The sequence below is a fragment of the Natrix helvetica genome, assembly GCF_964273705.1.
Source record: "Natrix helvetica genome assembly, chromosome: 10".
Taxonomy (NCBI): domain Eukaryota; kingdom Metazoa; phylum Chordata; class Lepidosauria; order Squamata; family Natricidae; genus Natrix; species Natrix helvetica.
Window position 1 is genome coordinate 15,469,034 of NC_138561.1, and position 21,753 is coordinate 15,490,786.

At 40.5% G+C, this 21,753-nt stretch overlaps 1 protein-coding gene across 6 annotated transcripts in view; it reads right to left on the minus strand.

Moving 5' to 3' along the window:
- The window catches only part of ZNF536 (zinc finger protein 536), a 444,580-nt gene that overhangs the window by 181,028 nt on the left and 241,799 nt on the right, over positions 1 to 21,753 (minus strand). For 4 of the 6 annotated variants that reach the window (XM_081963203.1, XM_081963201.1, XM_081963204.1 and 1 more), the window contains one exon: positions 18,746 to 18,862. Coding sequence is in view for 2 of the 6 variants with exons in the window: in XM_081963200.1 (XP_081819326.1) it covers positions 4,339 to 4,399 (61 nt within the window). In the remaining 4 variants the exon portion in view is untranslated. Of the gene's footprint in view, positions 1 to 4,338; positions 4,490 to 18,745; positions 18,863 to 21,753 lie in introns of those variants that run through there. The other 2 variants (XM_081963200.1, XM_081963199.1) reach the window with 1 other exon arrangement.

Here is a 21,753-nt window from a genome sequence, read left to right on the forward strand (position 1 = left end):
TTGTTACAACTTGACTTTTCCCTATCCACGAAAATATTCACACAATTCCTTTAAGAGTTGTTACTCTTTTTTAATTCAGAAGTCATCTCAAGAGATTTAGAAGTGGAGTTGTCATACATTCTCAAAAGTGTCTGACCATCTCAGGGAAATGCAATTCTTCAAACCAACTACATTAAACTTAGTTAGCTGAGCTTAGAGAAGGACAAGGGTTAAGAGAAACCCTTATTCTTTTCAAATAGTCTTGGGGAATTTTTGTAATATCTTCTTTGAATGGAAAAGTAGTGCCAAGAATGCTTGTCATTTGTTTAAACAATGGGTTCTCTTTTACACATCCAACATACATATTTCAGCACAATAAATTAATGCCATAAAAATGTGGCTCTATATCCTTTTGTACCTGACTGAATTTCTGGCAGAAATACACCAACAACTTCATATCACTGTTCTTGAAGAACAGTTGCAGGAACTGGGTATATCTACTTTAATGAAAAGAAGGACTAGGGGAGGCATGATAGCAGTGTTCCAATATCTCAGGGGCTGCCCCAAAGAAGAGGGAGTCAAGCTATTCTCCAAAGCAACTGAAGGGGGGATAAGAAGCAATGGATGGAAACTAATCAGAGAAAGATCCAACACAGAACCAAGGAGATGAGATGAGGAGATGAGATGTCAATGAGAACAATTAACCAGTAGAAGGGTGCTTCCTCACTGAAGGCTTTTAAGAAGACATTGGACAGTCATTTGTCCAGAATGGTATCGGGTCTCATTCTTGAACAGGGAGTTCAACTAGAAGACCTCCAAGGTCCATTCTAACCCTGTAATTCTGTTATTCTATTATATCCTGAAAACTATCATTAGTAATTATAGCTATATACAGTGGATCAGCCAGCATGGAAAACATTATATGTCCAGGAATTATAGGTTAGGTTATGAGAATTGTAAAAAGAGAGCACCAGGTGAGGAAACTTATCTGGACATCATTACACTAGCTTGAAGGAGTCAGTTCATGAAATTGTCTTAAAAGAGGAATGGATACACTTGTCTATGATATATAGGGAGATACTTTTAAATTGCATTACAATTTAATAATTGTAATAATTTTGAATAATAATTTTAGTGAGCATTGATGAATTAGTTTGGAATATTAATAGCTAGGTATTCTTCTCTACTATTTCTTGCACAATTCACTAATCAGTGGTATGTGCTAAATTGATACGGTACATTGAAAGTGTCCAATGGGATGAAGCAGTAATATATGTATCTTTTAAACATGAACCAATCAGTAAATTACATACATACACACGTGCGCACGTGTCTAGGTTGTTTGAAAAACAGTAATGAATTGATTTCATGTTCCAACAACCCAATTTCTGTTTAGGAAAGGAACTATTTCTGAACTATGTCTGGTATGCCAATAATAATAAAATTAAATTTTAGTAATGCAACCTTTTGGAATGGCTTTCTTCTCTTAAACTACAATTCATTTACACACATTGCAGTGGTGGGTTTCCAAATTTTTTACTACAGGTTCATTCGCGCTTGTGCAGAACCACCCAGGTGGTTGGGCGGAGCCTCCTGCTGATTCTACTACCAGTTCACCCAATCCAGGCCGAACTGGGAGCAACCCACCTCTGACACATTGGTAGTGCAAAAAGTTTTACTTACTGGCAGAACAAAACTCTATAATCTGTTAGCTTCCTAATGTCAATCAGAGATACCTACTTTGTATTACATATAAACTGTAGTTTAGAGACCAGATGTTTCAGATTAACAGAGTTGGAAGGGACATTATAAGTCATCTAGTCCAAACCCCCACTCAAGCAGGAGACCCTACACCATTTCTGACAAATGGCAGTCCAATTTCTTCATAAACATCTCAAGTAATTATGCTCCCACAACTTACAGATACAGATTAACAGAGTTGGCAAGGACCTTATGGGTCATCTAGTCCAACCACCCTCTCATTGGTCAGTTTAAGACCAATGGTTGTGGTGAGTAAATTTAGAGCTCAAATACTCTCAGGAATTATTTGGTCATCCTTTTTATTTGTTTTCTTGCAACTCTGGGTCAGTGGTGGGTTTCAAAACTTTTTACAACCTCTTCTGTAGGTGTGGCCTCCTTTGTGGGAGTGGCTTGCCAGCCATGTGACCAAGTGGGAGTGGCTTGCCAGACATGTGACCAGGTGGGAGTGGCTTGCCAGCCATGTGACTGGATAGGTGTGGCCAACTTGTAAAATGTGGTGAAACTCACTTAACAATGCTCTTGCTTAGCAACCAAAATGTTGGCTCAGAAACTCTGGCATTTGAAGCATGCAACTCTTAAAGCTGTCAAGTTACAAGACCCTTGCACCCCTAACTCTTTAGAAAAAAAAACCCATGGATGTTCAAAGTTGACAGCTGTAAGACTTTTGGACTTCAACTCCCAGAATTCCTCCTCTTGCTCTTCATCTTGATGATGTGCGGATGGGTGGAGGGAGGGAGCTGGAACCAGTTCTAAACGACACTGTAGATTTGTGGAACCTCTTCTATAGAAGAGGTTAGAACTGGCAGGAACCCACTCCTACTGTAGGTCCATAATATTCTAAATCTCCCTGTGGTTTGGCCATCATCAGTCCAAGAACTCATAATCTAAGGGATATTTGTACACAATGGAGTTACCAGATAGTCATCACATGGTGGAACTCTTGAGAGATTCCTGAACTAAAAGGTATCCATTTGGCTACCACTGCAGTCCTGCAACAAAGGTACACGAAGCACCCATGAAGTTCCATTCCCACCACAAGTTTGCTTTATGGTCTCACGAAAGACTTTTTTTTTTTGCACTGTTGAAAAAGTATCCCTCTTGGATATGAAAAATTTAAAAACCTTAAGGTAGGCTCTGCCTCTTCAGCATTTCACTCTGTTAAATTTCACAGCAGCCTCCTGCCTCTGGAGCCAATTTAAGTACTCATAACTCATCTATCTGAACACAATTGGAGAGAATATTTTTAATCACCGGATCAAAGCGTTATTTACTCTTGCATTGCAGCCTGGATTGGCCAGCTGAATTCTGAGAAAATCCAGGATGCTACAGCTTTACTTAGTTTACTAGCATAAAATGATGTTTAATTTTGTTTCCTAGTTACAGCCTCAGCCTACTTCCAGAATTGGCAGCATCTTGCCTTGAAGAGAGGCGAGAGAGGCTCTACTTATACAGCAAATAGAAATGTAAGTAACTGGAGCCTCTCGTGTCATACTAGGTTTATGAGAGGAAAAGACACCCCTATCTCTTTCATGTAGCCTTCAAAGCACAGGTGTCTTCTTTGAATCAGATGCTGGACACGGCTCAGTTTACTTTCTGGTTCATAATCAATCTATTGTTCTTTTATACATAGATACAAAATTCACAATACGGCAGTCATACTAATACCATTTTTAACTCTCCATATTCATATATGTTGGATATATCTATAGTCCTAGTCAGGAGTGGACTCCGGCCAGCTTTTCTGCCAGCCCGGACATCCACGACTAATACATATGTGCGAGGAGAACCTTTACCTTAGAAGAGTGTCTGATGGGAACAAAAGCTTCATGTAGATCAAAAGTTCTTTACTTTGATTTGTACTCGGTGACCACAAAAACAAACTTTCTACTTTAGAACATTTAGTAGAAGAACAGAGGTGAAAGTGTCATAGCTGTGTAGTCAACTTATTTATCACAACAATTATACGGCTACGGAAAGGCTACCATTATCACAAAAGCACATATGGGACATGCCCATTTTGGAAAACTGAAACCTTTTGCTTTCAGTCCATGGAACTGGACAACAAAAATGCACAGTAATAAACGGATTATGCCTGTAATCAATGGATATTTGTATAAATGCCAAACATAAGGCATAAGTGACTCCATGTGCTAATCACAAATCAAGTGTTTATTTCAGCTTGCCTGCGTGCAGCGAGAGGAACAGAATTCAGTCTCACTTCAGAATACCGTTAAAGAGTCTTATGTAAACAGTTAATGAAGAAATGTTCAGAGATGAATTAAGAATTGGATGCATACGTCATATAATGTAAGCAAGGAGTAGGGACTTTTTTCCCTGGCTAGGCTTCTGAGAATATCCAACTTGTTCCCTAGTGGTCTTCAGCAAACATGTAATTATTTTGTTAAATAAAACACCCATCTCATTCCAGGTCTAGACTAGAAGCAATCCATTTTAAAATGCAATCTATTCAATTACAAAGTCTTACTACACGCTAACTAACAGGACAAATGAGATAACAGTAACACTATGGAATTGAGCCTCTGTCGGATACAGCCAACCACCAGAAGCTAAATTAAAATGGATAGAATTGGCTAGTACCTTCCAGCCCATCCATGCATAAAGCTTGTCCCCGTCCAAGATGAAAACCATGTTCCTGCATCCTACTTTGCAGTTCTGCAACTAGCCAATTATCAAGGCTTAATTGCCTTGAGGCTTGTGGTTTGGTAGGTGTGGCATGGCTTGGTGGGTGTGGCTTGGTGGGTGTGGCAGGGGAAGGATACTGTAAAATCTCCATTCCCTCCCAATCAGCTGGGACTCAGGAGGCAGAGAATAGATGGGGGTGAGGCCAGTCAGAGGTGGCATTTATGGGTTCTCCGAACTATTCAAAATTTCTGCTATTGGTTCTCCAGAATTGGTCAGAACCTGCTGAATACCCCCTCTGGTTCGAATGTATAAGGGACGTCCACCACAAAACTCTACTGCTCTTGAGAAATCAAAAAGAAAAAAAAATGAAAGAGTTCAGTAGAAGATATGATAACCCAACCTTCTCAATATGACTTTCTGCAGGTTTTGTTGGGACTCCCTTTGGTCACATTGGCTGAGAATTCTGGGAGTTGAAGTCCTCACATATATTGGGGAAAAAATAGCTTGGGGAAAATTGATAAGATATATTCTCTGTCTTGGGGTCTGCCTTGAGGCACACTTCTTGTTCTATTTTCAATATCCTATATTTATCAAAAAGTGAGGAAGACAATGAAATTGCAATAATTACAGCAACAATGACTTAGTATTAGTGGGATAGTGATTTGTGGGATGGAAGTTCTGAAGAGCAGACATTAAACAATTAGTATTCGCAACAACTGTAGAAGTAAGAGACATATAATTTACCAAGATTCCGCAGATGGGAGAAAAGCAAAAACAAAAGAGTTACCTGCCATTTGCAAATATAACCAGAGCATGCATTTCAACAATATTGGTTACTTTTACATCCAGCAACTTTTATGTGCAAATCTCCCCCAAAATAGGCAGAGTTGCATACAGGGGAAATGGGTGGCCAAAAAACAAAACATGTAATAAATAAATAAAATAGATTAAGAAGAGAAGACATACTGCATTCATGTTTTACCATTTTCCTTTTTCCTAACAGAATGATTTTAGTAAACTAAATTTAATCTTACTGTATATTATTTCAATGTCTATATAGAGTCATGTGGTGCATTGATAAAAGGTCAGTATTGCAGGCAAATTCTGCCCACAGCCTGGAATTCAATCCTGACAGAGCTCAAGATTGACTCAGCCTTCCATCCTTTTGAGGTTGATAAAATGAGGACCCAGATTGTTGGGGGCACTATGAAATAATGCTTATATTGTAAACTGCTCGGGGAGTGCTGTAAAGCACAATGGAGTGGTATATAAGTCAAAGTGCTATTGCTATTGTTATACTGGTGTTTGATCAATTGTCAGTTCTTAAGAGTCGCCTATAGGCAAGATGGATGGCATAAAACTTTAGTAAATAAATAGGTAAAGGTTCCCCTTGCACATATGTGCTAGTCATTCCCGACTCTAGTGGGAGGTGCTCCTCTCCTTTTCAAAGCCGAAGAGCCAGCGCTATCCAAAGATGTCTCCGTGGTCATGTGGTCTGCATGACTAAATGTCGAAGGCGCACGGAACGCTGTTACCTTCCCACCAAAGGTGGTTCCTATTTTTCTACTTGCATTTTTACATGCTTTCAAACTGCTAGGTTGGCAGAAGCTGGGACAAGTAATGGGAGCTCACTCCGTTACACAGTGCTAGGGATTCAAACAGCTGAACTGGCGACCTTTCTGATCAACAAGCTCAGCATCTTAGCCACTGAGCCACCACAACCCTTCAAATAAATAAGTATAAAATAATAAGGTAAGTAATACAGAGATATTGGAAGCTGTTTTCTTCCCATTCAGAACTTTCTGCCATGGCTTTCCCAGAGTTTCAAGCAGACACCTAATCCATCCCTACTTAGAAATGTCATGATGCCTTCATGCCAACTATTTGGTGGGTTGAGACACACTCGCCCAATAAACATTGTGCCAAGGGCTGCACTCCCAAAACAATTATATGGGGCAAACAGAAAGGAAAAGGTAAAACCAAACAAAAAGCAACACATGATTTAATTTACCTTTAAAGAGCATTGAAATGAAAGGGTTTAAATGCAGTGGCTCTAACTGTTGCCCACGTGTGCAATAATATTTTCTTTTTCTCAAGGGCTAAGCACTGAAATTTGGCGGTGAAATTCAGAGAAGCTTTGGGAATTGCATCCAAAACCTGGGACTAAGTACCCCTGCTCTTCACAGATAACAGGGTTGGGATACAAGATTGCCACAGGTAATGGGCAATATGTGCCTAGTAAATTCCGACCACAAATAGAAATCTGTATTGATCCAGTGAATCACGACTGCATAGGATGTTGAATTAATGGAGCCAACTACAGAAATGAAGGAGACAGGGTAACTCAAGTTCCCCATAGCCCTACAGACGATAGATAGCCCAGGATGAGGTTTCCCAGATAGCAAATTTCCATTTTATCTCTTCCTCTTCCTCCCAGGACTTTGGAGAGAGCCCCCCCCCCTTTTTTTGTTTTAAATACTGGAAAGAATGCCAGATCCTATGTTTGTCAATATTTTGAAACATCACTGCATCTTCTAAACATTCTAAACACCAAGAGCTTCTGCACCAGAGACAAATTCCTTGTGTATTGAATCACACTTGGCCAAACAATCCTAAGTGTTCTGTTCTGTTCTGTTTTGCTCTGCTCCACTCTACTGTTTTCTACTCTTGTTCTGTTCTGTTGTAGTCTAGTCTAGTCCAGTCCATTGATTTTATTTGTCGGAAACCAGTTGGGAAGATCATAAATGGCAATCACATGACCTGGGACACTTTCCTGCCACATCCAAGTTTACATTTGGGATATTTTTGATGATTCTACCTTCCTTTTATAATTATATCTACCTTCCCTCTCCCTCCCTCTCTCTCTCTGTCCCCCATCTACCTAGCTCATCTATCTATCTATCTATCTATCTATCTATCTATCTATCTATCTATCTATCTATCTATCTATCTATTATCTATCTATCTATCTATCTATCTATCTATCTATCTATCTATCTATCATCTATCTATCTATCCCAAATATAAGCTAGGAGGTAGCAGAAAAGGAGGTAGCAGGCTCATTTTCTTCTCAACCAACTCCCAGTTGCTTCTGGGAGGGAGGGAGGGAGGAAGGAAGGAAGGAAGGAAGGAAGGAAGGAAGGAAGGATGGAAGGAAGGAAGGAAGGAAGGAAGGAAGGAAGGAAGGAAGGAAGGAAGGAAGGAAGGAAGGAAAGACAACACCTTTGTATAAAATAAGTTGTCAACTACCCAAGGCACACCCCAGACATCTTTGCAACAGACCTCTCCATCTCGTCAGAAGGGTTAAATTTATATTCTATTAAAAGCCTCCCCCTCTTCTTCCCTGTTTCTTTCCCCCTCCCTCCCTTCCTTTTGGTTTCATCTTCTCTGTAAAATACATAACTTAAAGTGAAATCAAATATTAAAAATGACAGACTCTATAAGTGCCGTGAGTAACTTCAGGTCACGGAGGGAGGGAAACGCAGGCAAGTTGTCAGGCACTATCTGTCAGAGTGAATTAGAAACAATCAACAGAGACTGAAAGGGAAGGTGATTGTTATTAAGCAGTGGGGCTGTGAGCAAGCTACCCAGATGTGGTCATGCATATAAAGAACAGGAAACAGGAGTTTAATTCAGGAAGCACTGGTGAATAGGGCAGCACAAAGAATAAAAGTCTTTTGTCACTAATAAGCTGGAAGTTACTTTGATAACAGCAGGGTTAGCGTCGAGAATAAAACACATTGCTTTCCCCTACCATACACCATTAATATCACAGAAATCTGGTAGAAAGGAATGTGTGGCAGAGGGGGAACGCTTAGTTACCGGGGCCTCTCCATCAACCCAGCAACAGCTCATATTATTAATTAGGGTACCGTGATTGCCGAATGTCTAGATGGCAGAAGGGGTGGGGGGTAGGAAAGGTCGCTGCTTTCTCTACCTTCACAATGGCTCCCAAGCAAGAACTCTGCACACCACTAATAGTCATAAGATTAAACATCTGGCTGACTGTGCAACCAACCACAATGTAATAATAATAATAATAATAACAACAACCATAAGATCATCACTGTGTCATTGTTCCATTGCTGAGTTGCTTTGTGTTCTTTTTTTCCCCTTTTTCTCACCCTTTTCTTAGGTGAATCATTGGAAAACATCTAAATCTAAGGAAGATTGCTCCTCTGGCAGGGAAACTTAATTTTGCATGCAGACCGGGCTCGATTTTAGAAAGGGTGTGATGGGAAATCAAAATGTTATAAGCATGCATTCTACCACGATTGTTTAAGACTCGAGATGGACCGCGGAATAAATAAAGAGTCAACAACAATGCTTCTGCTGATGCATAGAGGTTGACGGAGAGCAAAGATGAGAAATCTCCAGATGGTGGGGGAACACAACTCCCAGCAGCTCCCAATGATACGGCTAAGGATGAAGAATGCTGGGAACTGTAGTTCAGCAGTTTATAAAAGGTTTGTATTCATGTGAGAGGCTAAAACCCAATGAAATCCCAATTCTCATGACCCTTTCCCTGAGAACCATGGATCAATCATCAGCTGGCTTCACACCTCACACTAAGCCCTAATTTATTTTAACTACAATTTGCTGACAAGGCCACAACAGGTCAGATTCACACCTCCTGTTCCATCAAAGCCAAGAAACCTTATTATGATTGAGCATGAGTTGCAAACCAAGTGACCAAGGTTAGATGAATGGTCTTCCAAGTCATTTAGAACACCTGTTCAGACATGTGCAACTCATGTTCTATGTTCTTTCATTTGCAGGTATCAATATTTGGATTCTTAGTTTATCTCTGGAAAGTGGAAATATGCCAAGATAGAAAAATTTAAATGCTTGCAAACTTCCAAGAAATATAAACAGAGTGACCACGTTCTCTACAGGCACCAAATCTATGGAGCTCTCTGTTTTTCCCTACGTGTTCTTACATTGTATGCTGGTGACATAAAGGAAGACTAGAGTATATCATTACATTTTAATTCCCTACCTCTAATTAAACTAAGACACAGTCTAAAGCCATCTGCGTATGTGTTTCTACTATCTGACCAATTCTCACAGATGTACAAACCTGAAACATATGATCTCCATGGATTTGATCCTGGGAACTTTCATAGCCAGCTATGAATTTAACATCTGACCGTCCATTAGTGTCTTCTCCCCACAGGAGTTAATCTGATCAGGATGTCAATGCAAATCCCCTTCCCATGCAACATATAATCTTACAATTAGTAATTGTGCATGTACATAAATTGGAGACAGACGTCTTCTTGCTTCATGCATCAAGAGAAAAGTTGCTGTTTGCATCAGTGGAACTTGTCAATCTGACGCAAGAAGCAATGGCTTCTATAAAGAGATCCTTAATGGGACCAGGGTAAAATACTAAATGATCTCATTCCATCACTAATGTTTATTGAGTTGCATGATTATCATCAAATCTGTTAGGGCTGACAGACCATAAAACTATAGAATGGAAAAAAGGATGTTCTCGGGCATGTTCAGAATGGTTTGTTATAAAGAAGCTACATGGTTGGGTCTGGAAGAAAGCCCCCGAAGCCTGGGGAAGGTGAAGATCCCCCCCCCCCCGCCTGCCATGGTGCAGGAGGCCAACTGGGCCACATCCACCATGGCCACGCCCACCCAGCAACTGGGCAGAGAACCTGCTGCGGAAATTTTTGAAGCCCACCCCTGGGTAACTTCCAGACAGACCAAGATCTATCAATCAGGAAGTTTTTAAGAAGAGATTGGGCAACCATTTGTCTCAAATGGTATAGGGTTTCCTGCCTGACCAGGGCATTGGACTGCAAGATCTCCAAGCTCTCTCCCAACTCTGTTGATTAAAATATTAAGCTTCTTTCTTGGGAATTCTTGGATGTTTTCTGGCATGGAACATATGACACTTTCCCAATCTATTAGTCTGGGGTGATTCCTCTTCATAATCTTCAGACACCCCCCCCAAAAAAATGTAAAGGTTTCCTGTTAGAGTAAAGCTGCACATATTTAGCTTGAGGAACATGTGGACCTATATAGGCAATATCTCCAAGAAGCTAAAAGTTGCCTTCGTCTTTATTGAAACAATTGTTTGGATTTTCTTAATTTGCCCTAAATTCATACTGTACATAGTTTGGCTAGGGTTTTAAATCTTCTGGACTTTGCCATTAACCTTTCTATGGAAGTTTGTTTATATCCCACTTTTATTTGTTTTAATATCATTTAATTTAACATCTCATCAATTTTTATGGTAATTTTATTAAAGATTACAATTAAAAAGATAAAATAATTGCAAACCAAAAGAAGCTAAAAGAATAAATGCTTATCTGTAAACCAGTGGTATGGCTTGCTCTCAGAAGCTCTAGGTGCCCCATCACTGAAGAGACTGGGCAGCCATTTGTCTGAAATGGCATTGACTCTCCTGCTTGTGCAGGGGGTTGGACTAGATGACCGCCGAGGTATCTTCCAACTCTTATTATTCTATGTTCTATGTTCAGTCATCAGTCTTAAATTTGCCATTTCTTTCCTTTATCAATTATCAATTTAATACCTCATTAAGAGGTATAAGAGAAAGAACATTTACAAATTTTCTGGTGTTGTAACTTCCAAGTCTGTCTTGGTGTGGATGTAGATGAAAAGACCCAGGTGTCTAGCGACTAAAGGTGCCAAACTTCAATCCTTCCCTTCTTCCATCTTTAGAGCTTCAAGAAAGCAGGTGCACAAATTCTGGTATCTTTTATTAAGGGCATATCACTCACTATCATACCATAAATATGAGATAGAAAAATAGTCAGTTTAAAAGCATTTTCATTAACTTGATGTGTTCCTGTTGAGTGAAAACTAGAGTAGCATTCCACTCCATGATGTATTCAGGGAAGACACAATCATATTCAGTTCCCTACTGTTACTACTTGGCAAAGGGAAAGGGGAAAGGTTCCCCTCGCACATATGTGCTAGTCATTCCCACCTCTAGGGGGCGGTGCTCTTCTCTGTTTCAAAGGCAAAGAACCGGTGCTTGTCCGAAGACATCTCCATGGTCATGTCATGACTAAACGCCGAAGGCACAGGGAACGCTGTTACCTTCCCACCAAAGGTGGTTCCTATTTTTCTACTTGCATTTTTGCATGCTTTTGAATTGCTAGGTTGGCAGAAGCTGGGACAAATAAGAGGGGCTCACGTCGTTATGCGGCGCTAGGGATTTGAACTGCTGAACTGCCGAGCTTTCTGATCAACAAGCTTAGCGTCTTAGCCACTGAGCCACCCTCTAACTTGGCAAAAGAGAAACCAAAAAGAGAGAGAATTCCAGAGGAAGAAAAGGAGGTAGAAAGAGGACAATCAAAATAAAACAAAGAATTTAGATAAACTTCCTCTGATATCAAGTACGGCAGATGCTTCCAAGATCGCTCAGCAAAACAGTAGGTTCTCCCTGAGCAAACAATTAATTTACTGAGGTCATGAGAATGTATGTTGAGGAAGATTAGGAAAGGGGGAGGGAAACTTTTACTTTTTATCAGAGAGTTTATAATCAGGAGAGAGCTATATTCTCCTGTCCTTCAAAAACAAAAAATATTCAGCTCACTTCAAGTCAAGGAAACCACCTAACATAGGAGAGGTTAGAGTAGCAAGGGTGGTTCTGGAGAAGGCAATCTGGAGAAGAATGAAGCAGTCAGGTCTGCCCACTCAATTTGCTCCTGCTTCTTTCTATCATCTCTGATTTGTTGGAAAGCAAGGCTCTGAAACATGCGGCTCTCAGTCTAATTCCTAAAGGCTTCTGCAGAGTCTGTTGGTTCACACTCTGGCAAAAACTCTGTCAAGAACCTAGGAGTACTGATCTCAAATGATCCAAATCCCAGAGCTCACTGTAACAGCATTGCCAAAAAGGCGTTAACCTAATTTTACGAAGCTTCTTCTCCGGTAACATTGTATTGCAAACTAGGGCATACAAAACCTTCGCCAGACCAATTCTTGAATACAGCTCATCCGCCTGGAATCCACACTGTATATCGGATATTAATACAATCGAGCAAGTCCAGAGGTATTTCATAAGAGGAGTATTCCATTCTACTCACAATAGAATCCCTTATGCCACCAGGCTCAAAATTTTGGCCTTGAACAACCTGGAACTACGCCACCTATGGTCTGACCTAAGCATAGTACACAAAATTGTCTTCTACAATGTTGTACTTGTCACTGACTTCTTCAGCTTCAACCACAATAATACATGGGCAAACAATCGATACAAACTCAAGGTAAACCGCTCCAAACTCGATTGCAGAAAATGTGACTTCAGCAACAGAGTGGTCAATGCCTGGAATGCTCTACCTGACTCCGTTGTTACATCCTCAAACCGCCATAGCTACAACCTCATACTGTCCACTGTGGACCTCACCCCATTCCTAAGAGGTCCGTAAAGGGGGCGTGCATAAGCGCACAAGCGCAGCAGCGTGCCTACCGTCCCTGTCCTACTGTCCCCATTTATTTGTACTCATTTCCTTTGTTCATGTCCATCTTTAGACTTATACCTGTTATCTCGTACATGTTGGACAAACTAACTAAATAAAACAAATAAATAAAAATGAGGCAATTGCTTGAGGCCAAAGCTGTGGAAGTTACCTATCTCATGGTCTTCTGTAAGATCTCCAAATATCTAGTAGCAAGAGTTGTGCATTTGCTTTTCATTCTGGTAATCACACCAGAAAGTAAAGCAGGGATCAAATTCAGTGTGAATGATAGGAGGATCTCCACCGCTGTTGCTTTTTTGCTCAGTTTCTTGATTATACAGGCTTTGAAACTTTATTGGCACATAAGAAAAAGCTTTCCAACCCTTCTTCCCCACACACTATTGGCTGCGACATCTGCATTGTTCTACTGCTTGTTAGTGGATAAGGCATTTATCTTACGTTCAGACTACATCAACAAGGTCAATTTTGTTTCAAGCCTGTAAAAAGATGATTCTGCAGATGAATTAAACCCTGATTGAAAAGTTGCATTTTCAAATGTCTAATCACATTTTATTTCAAGGCACACCAAAAGCACAGCAAAGGCGTTATTTGTTTGCACATTTCAAACAACAAAACATCTAATGTTGGTAAGCTTAGGAAGGACGTTCAGGAGACAGTCAGGTAAAGATGAAGAAAAAACACGTGAGGGGCTTATAAGAACCTGTTTCTGAGATGGTTTTCTGTTCCACAGAATGAAATATTTGATGCATCCTAATGTTTTAGCATGAGAATTGATATTGGGGAATGCTGGATATGGTTGCTATTCATCTGAACTCAAATTTGATGGCACGCAGACAAAGAGAACTGCAGAACATTGAACAAAACAGGAACAAGGTGAGTGGTTCAAAAGTCTGGGACTACTCTTTGATCTTCAGCTGTCACTCTATTCCCAGATGGGCACTGTGGCAGGGAACACATGTCCTCTGTGGCACTGAGGCAGGGGACACAATGTGTCACTGATGGTTGATACTATCAGTGACACAACTGATCCCAAACTGGTCCAACTTGGCAATATTTATCCATACCCTGGTTGCATCTCATCCTCGCTACTACAATGTGCAGGACATGATTCTATCCTTAAAAACATTTCCAGAAGTGATTTGACTAGGCTGCTAAGCTGTGCAAAATATAGTCTGATACAATTTAAGGCCCAAGTAACTAAATGACTGGCTCTCCTGTCATGAACCTGTCTATCCACAAAGATCAATCAACATATGAGTGTCAGCCCTGGAAGCCACCTTTACTGTTGGAGCTTTAGTGCCTGGGAAAATGGGAGGGGGGATTACAAGGAGTGGAGGAGGATTAGCCATAACAACATTCTTTTCTCTGGGAGTTGAGGGTATTCGGCCTGCACCTGGAAGGGGTTGACTGGGAGTTGTCTCCAGTTGGGATGCTGGATTGATTGGACCATGTGATGGACTTGTGGGTGCAGGGGAAGGATATTTGACTTTCTTTTGGGTGGGGAAATCCCAAAAGTCTCAGATTCGGGTTTTCCCTGATGTGCCAATATGACATCTCTTATAAAATGGAACTTTGAGGAACTTCAAGCCTCAGAGTCTGCTTTCGTTGGGGGTGTTACCTGGAACTCTGACAATGATTTCCTTCTGAAGACACTCTTAATGTCAGAGGTTTATCCATTTGAGACGTGAGGAGCGCCTTCTTCCTTATCACTCTAGGAATATTTTTGGGGTCTCTTCTATGTGTCCCTAAGGAGTTCTATTTTGGGCTTTATTCTCTCTATATTTAGAAAAACTGTCAAGATGCATTTCTCTTGTCATGCTTTTAATTGCTAATTAATTTTAATTTTAATTAGATTTCTTTTAAAAAAAAACCATAGTCTGTATGTTCATTGTTGTTAGCTATTCTAAGCAGAAAGATGGGATTAAAAAGTGAGTAAATAAAATCTGCATTTCAACCTGAGCGACTCTTGGCCCTGACCAAAATGTTAAGCGAGGTTCCCAGTTTCTTCACCTCTTCATATGTGAAGGTTGTTTTTCCACATTTGATGGGCAAATGCTTCTGATGGTTTCTCAGAAGCCAAGTAAGAATAACATCACCATAATATCATGAGAGAAAATGTATGCAAGAACAAATACTTTATCGAGTAAGAAATAGCACTTATTTCTAGAGGGGGGGGGAATATAGGAAAAGATAAGCTACTTTCATCATTTGGAATCATTTCATGATTGTTTTTGAAGTCATGGTATTATCTACATTATTATAGCCTATTGAGTTGGATCAGGTAGACCTAGATTCAAGCTCTCAATTAACCATAGAGTTGGCTTATAGCTGGTACTATCTTTTAGCTAAATCTACCTCAACTCTGTGTGGGACACGGCGGCTCAGTGGCTAAGACGCTGGCCTTGTTGATCAAAAAGGTTGGCAGTTCAGCGATTCGAATCCCTAGGGCCGCATAATGAGTGAGCTCCCAATACTTGTCCCAGCTTCTGCCAATCTAGCAGTTCAAAAGCATTTGAAAATGCAAGTAGAAAAATAGGAACCACTTTGGTGGGAAGGTAACAGCACTCCATGTGCCTTTGGCATTTAGTCATGGTGGTACATGACCATGGAGACGTCTTCAGATAGTGCTGGCTCTTCGGCTTTGAAATGGAGATGAGCACCACCCCTTAGAGTTGTGAATGACTAGCACATATATGTGAGGGGAACCTTTACTTTTACCTCAACTCTAGGATTACCAGAGAGATCAAGACTCTATGTAAGCTGTGAAGAGCTCTAAAGAGAAAAGGTAGACTCTCAATAAAGAAATGAAGAATCGTTTTAAAAAATCAGGCACAAACAATTCATTTTGTAGGACTCTGCTTTTCATGGTGGAAAAATGTAAAAGAAGCATCCACCGAAAACCAACATTATGACTTAACTGGAACCAGGCTGTGCATTACTGTTCACTCTGCTTTGTTTCCGCAACCACCAGGTTAAATGAAAAAGACCCTGTTTGTGACTCATCTCATATAAACCAGGAAACTGTCATAAGCCGGGAACAACTTCTGACTTCGCCTGCTTAGGAACAGCACAAACTGCCTGGCTTTGTTAACAGGGGCTCACTAGACATCAGTGGAGCATGGTGCTCATTTCTGAATAAGTTAGAAAAAAACCTTTCTATATAAAATCATCTAGTCGCTCCTGCAGAAAATTCCTACCTTTCTCCAAGTACGTACTCATTTTCAGAAACCACAGGACCACAATTTTGTCAGGATCTCTGAAAAATCATGTAGTACGCTCCAGGGGTGAGATTCAGCAGGTTCTGACAGGTTCTGGAGAACCAGTAGCGGGAATTTTGAGTAGTTGGGAAAACTGGCAAATGCCACCTCTGGCAGGCCCCAGAGTGGGGTGGGAATGGAGATTTTGCAATAACCTTCCCCTGCCATGCCCACCAAGCCACGCCCACAGAACCGGAAGTTTAAAAAAAATGAATGTCACCACTGGTACGCTCCCATCATATCATTGACAAAATAACAATGAGGTCTTGTGGATTGGGGGAAAAAAGCAAAACAAAAGCAAACAGGTCTGTAGGAAAAGCTTCTGCTTCTTGAACATTATCTCCTGTGAGCCAAGATCTGGAGGTCTTCCCATGGTGAGGTCTTGCAGTACTTATCCCACTCGAGAACTGCTTCCCATTCTATGTTTTACTTTCCCCGAAGGGTGAAAAAAAATAAAACAATCCTCCCTTGCTTGGCACATAATCTCTAAATCTTATAAGCAATGGAAACAATTTTTCAGTCCGAGCAGATTGGCAGTTGAGATCATTGGTTTTGCATACTGTAGGGAGCTAAACATTTACCTTATTAAAAGACTGCCCTCCAAAACACAGTGCAGTTAAATAAACTGTTACCACTGTAATTGTTTTACAAGCATACTGCTGATAATATTATGAATTACCACTAATGTCTAGTTAGTAAATTAATACAGGAGTATCATTTAGTGTTAATTCCAGCGAGTTTCCTGAAGTTAAGTATATGAAGACGGATTAGTTTCCTTAAGACTGAAATGTGCCTAAGAAGAAGGAGTGTATCACACACAGCAGTGCAGAAAACAACACCATGAAGCGGCATGCCGGGAATAGTTTGAAGTTGCCTGACTTGTCCGCTTGAGAACTCACCAGCCCAGCAGTTAGGATAAATAGACTTTGGGCTTCAAGTGAATGAGGAGGAGATAAAGATGACAGTAGGACATGAAAAGGGACGCGGTGGCTCAGTGGCTAAGATGCTGAGCTTGTCGAGCAGAAAGGTCGGCAGTTTGGCAGTTTGAATCCCTAGCGCCGCGTAACGGAGTGAGCTCCCGTTACTTGGACCAGCTTCTGCCAACCTAGCAGTTTGAAAGCACATAAAAAATGCAAGTAGAAAAATAGGAACCACCTTTGGTGGGAAGGTAACAGCGTTCCGTGAGCCTTCGGCGTTTAGTCATGCTGGCCACATGACCACAGAGACGTCTTCGGACAGCACTGGCTCTTCGGCTTGATGAGCACCACCTGCTAGAGTTGGGAACGACTAGCGCGCATGTGCGAGGGGAACCTTTATCTTTAGGACATGAAAACAGTTTTATTCTAAGATCTGATGGGCCCTGCTCTCAGACTGATCTTTTTTCCTTCTTAGAAGTCCACTCATCTAAGGTCCATGAGGTCATTGTCACCCTAATGTTTATTAATAATACCTTCATCAATTAGTAATAAGCCATAATTGATAGCAGCTTTTATCAACTTTGTTAGATTATCACCCGAGAGTTATCCACCGCAAAGATTTAAATGCTTCATTTTATTTTTAACTTTCCCTTTTCTCTATTTCAGTAATGTCAGGCAAAGATCTATGGTTTTACTACATGAACAAATGATGAGGCAGAATAATTTATGACTTTGACTCCAGCTTTCAGGAAAGCTATTTCCAATCTTCACTTCTGATTTGGTTTATCAAAAGCTACTCAAACTAACAGCAGAGTTACTCACAGGTAGATGGTTTTACTACACCTCAAGGAGCGTTAGACAGAGTCTATTTACAAAACCTAACCTGCCTGCCAAAGGTCTATTGCAGGTTGAATAAATTAACTCAACATGCATAAGACCCACAGTTGTAGCTCTGGATAGTAGGCCATTGGGTGAGTATAGGAATAGGAGGAAAGCAGCAAGGACCTGTTGTGGCTAAGGATCACCCTAGTAAATGATGCTACCAGAAATATACTGAAGACCAGTGATGGGATCACATTTCAAAAGTTTTCCTTGGATTGATAAGAGCTAGAGACAATTTGACATAGTTAATTGTTTCCTTGCATACAAACCAGGCAACAGACATTTAGTTAGGGAAGTGCCTACTATGAACAACAGTGGCATGAGTGGTTCAACTCTGGTGCTCCTCTGAGACTTGTGGACATTTACAAACTTTCCTTCTATCAGTGAGTCCTAAAGGCCACAATGAACAAGAGCGTGCACATTGCAACCACTCAATTCCCAGATCCTTGAGAGGCTAAACTATGCCCAGTGAATTTGAACCTTGCAAACACATTAGAGATATGGATTCGATGGAGCAACCATATTGAATTTCAAGTCAAGGTTTTGCCCCAAACCTTTGGCCTCCATGCTTTCTTATTATTAGAGAAAGAAAGTTTTGCTCTATCATTTCATCTCCATGCTGGGCCCATTTTTACAGTCCTTTCCCTACCCTCTTTACAACTGAAAGACCAGGAGTCAACTCCCCCCCCCCCGCCCGCTTGCCAGTCCTGTCTGGAAGACAGAAGTTTCTCCTAATGAAGAAAGAGCCATTGTGAAGTAGCAATCCAGAGGTCCTGATATGCCAGGGAAACAAGGAAAGGAGGGGAGGGGGTTGTATTCAGCAAAGAATGCAAGCATATCTTACCTTAGCAGCTTAACTGCATACTTGTTTTAAGGACTGTCAGTCTGGTTAGCAATCACTCAGTGAAAGGATGCAGCCGAGCTTGGCACTGACAGATTGCCAAGGGGGCGTCCCACTTCCCTATCACAAAAGAAAATAAAGAAAAGGGATGATGTAAAGTGAAAAGTAGCAAATTCACCAAATCACAGCAATGCGCAGAGGTCAAGGGAAATTCAACGAGGGGGGGGGGGGAGGAGGTTAAAGATGAAATCAGATCTGGGGCTAGGAGAAATGACAATCTATCCTAAAGCAAGGCCAGTGGTGACGTGGGGCAGAGAAGACGCTAAATACTGCACAGCACTGGGATCGTTCATTTTCATCAGATCAATAAAAGCTTATATTTATCAGGATTCCAAGCAGCTGCCACTTCTGACAACCTCTACTTTGTTTTCCTCCCTCCTTCTGCTAGATCAGGGCAAAGAGAAGCAGGAAAGGGAAGGAAAAAAGCCGCTTTTAATGCTATTTACACCTGAAGTCACAATTCCATTAAGAGGACCTGTTTTGTTAAAGAAACAGGAATTGATATTATTATATTGGCAGGAGCTGGAAACTCTTCTTTGTTCTTCTCTCCATGTTTTTTCTCCCCTTTGCAATCCAGACTCAGCAAGAAGATTTTCTGACATTAAGTGCACTTTTTTGTTTTTGGGTGGGTTCAAACTTACCATTTACAAAGAGAAGAGAGGCTTGCTGCTAAAACAGTTACTACTCTAATCATCTGTACAACAATATTTGCTATCAGGCATTCTAAATAGATTATCACCAGTCCATCTGTGTCATTATTGATTTATAAGGCTTTAAGCGGCTTTAAAATGGAAGCTTTCCCACTAAGGGGGTTTCTTGTATAAATCAGAAGCATACTCAAATATAGCAGCCATCACTCAAGAAGAGTGACCATGTGTGCACGTGCACATATTGTGTGTTTGCATATGTGTGTGTTTGTGTCATAGACACACACACACACACATATATTCATTTGCCACCCCCTTAACTCATAACAAGAATGGGGAGATGATAAATTGCTTGTAATATACTGATCCAAACTGATATGCAAATTTTGTGTTTTTTTTTAAATATATGACTTGAGTAAAAAGAGGCATCATTAACATATGAATGCTCTATGCAAATGATCGTGACAGAGCAGATGTTGCTGCATGTAATTGACCTATATTGAGAATTGCATCAGACCCCTTAACTCTATTAATTCACTACCCGGTAACTAGATATTGTGTGTCCCCCCCCCACCCAAAAAAAAGTACATTCTTTGAAACCATACACTGGAAGTAAGTCTGACAGAGTACCAAGGATACTAAAACAAGGTCATTGTCACCCATATTTTGCTGTCATCTGCATTCTGCTCCTTATGGATGACATCATCAAGTGCCTGTGTAAATCGATCACTTAATAGCATTTAGAAAAAAATACTGCAGTAGGGAAACAGGTTAGGGGGAGAATTGTCCCAGTTTTTTATTCTTTCTCTTTGGCAGAAATGTCATACCTCTTAAACGGAGGGCCTGCTTCTTCTTTTTTTTTCTTCTTCTTCTTCTTCTTTTTTTTTTTTTTTGCATGAGTGCACTGTGAAACACACAGATGCCATTTTATTCCCTGTCTTTATTTTTTTTTCCCTCCCCTCTTCTTCTCCGAATGACATTAAATTGTATTAAATAGCCTTTTGTCCACAGGGCACAGACCACCCTGTATATGATAATGTATTAATGCCCCCACGTTCTAACCACTGAGCTGAAACATTCGGAGACTTGGAGGAGAAGTATGAAGCTTCATTGTGTGTGTATTGCCTGCTAACAACTGTGACACATACTAATAGAAACATACCTAATAAATTACTGCTTTCAGGTCTACCAGGCTGACATTTCTCTGCAAGGGACAATTTTATATTTGTGGCACAGAACAAAATTGCTTCATATGAAGCTACTGTGGATTAGCATAAAAATTAACACTTAAATTTCAGCTTATTTTCTACCCTCTCTTCCTGCCACAACAATCAATTCCTCTTATAAATCTGATTAGATTTTATGATGCTTATTATTCAAAGCATGTCTCCACACAGCATCCACAGAGCTTGAAGACTATTTGTTTAAATGTGGGAGGGGGGGGAAGCAGCAGATAAATCTATAGGTATTTTTTATTACCCCATTCCCAACCAGTTTCTTTCTCATATTGTAACATCAGTAATTGATTGCACACATTAATTAACATGTAAGGTAGAATTTCTGCATTATGCATGATTTATTTTCCTATCTAGTTAGTAGCATTGTCTGCTGACCTTGTGCTACTAGGACATTGGACTCGATTTGGGTCCACACATAAACGCCAATGTTCATTCCCCCGAAAGTTATTCATGTCAGATATGAAATGAGATTTTTGATTTCACCTGCTTACTAAACCACAAAAGCAGTTGTTCCCCACAAAAGCAGGCTTAGAAACCTGGAAATCTGAAAATGATCAATTGCTGAATCTAAGTGGCATGCTTAGATTATGTTCGGGAGACGCAATTCGGCAGGAGAGGAGTGACAAATACCCTAAAACAGGACCAGATTAAAATAAATAAATAATAAACAAACAAACAAATAGAAGGGCTGTTAATAGGGAAATCATGAAAAATGGACATTGTACATAAAATGTCTACCATTGTTCATACAAAATCTCCCACTTTACATGACGACAGAAACCTGCCCGGACAGAACACCAAGTGGTTAGGTTGATATTTTTTTAACCCGACGTTAAATTTAAAAATAAGGTTTCCCAGCCATTAAATATTTTACACTAAAAATTACCTTAAAACTGCATGTCAAAGCTCCAGCACAAGCTTTGGTGTCCATATGGTGCATCTGTGTTAGCAGAAGGAGCACTGGAAGTTACCTTTCATTGTCGGGGTCAATGCCACACTCTACAGCAATGTTGTTGACAATGACTGAAAGTGAATCTCTAAAACACACAAAGGTATGTTCTACTCC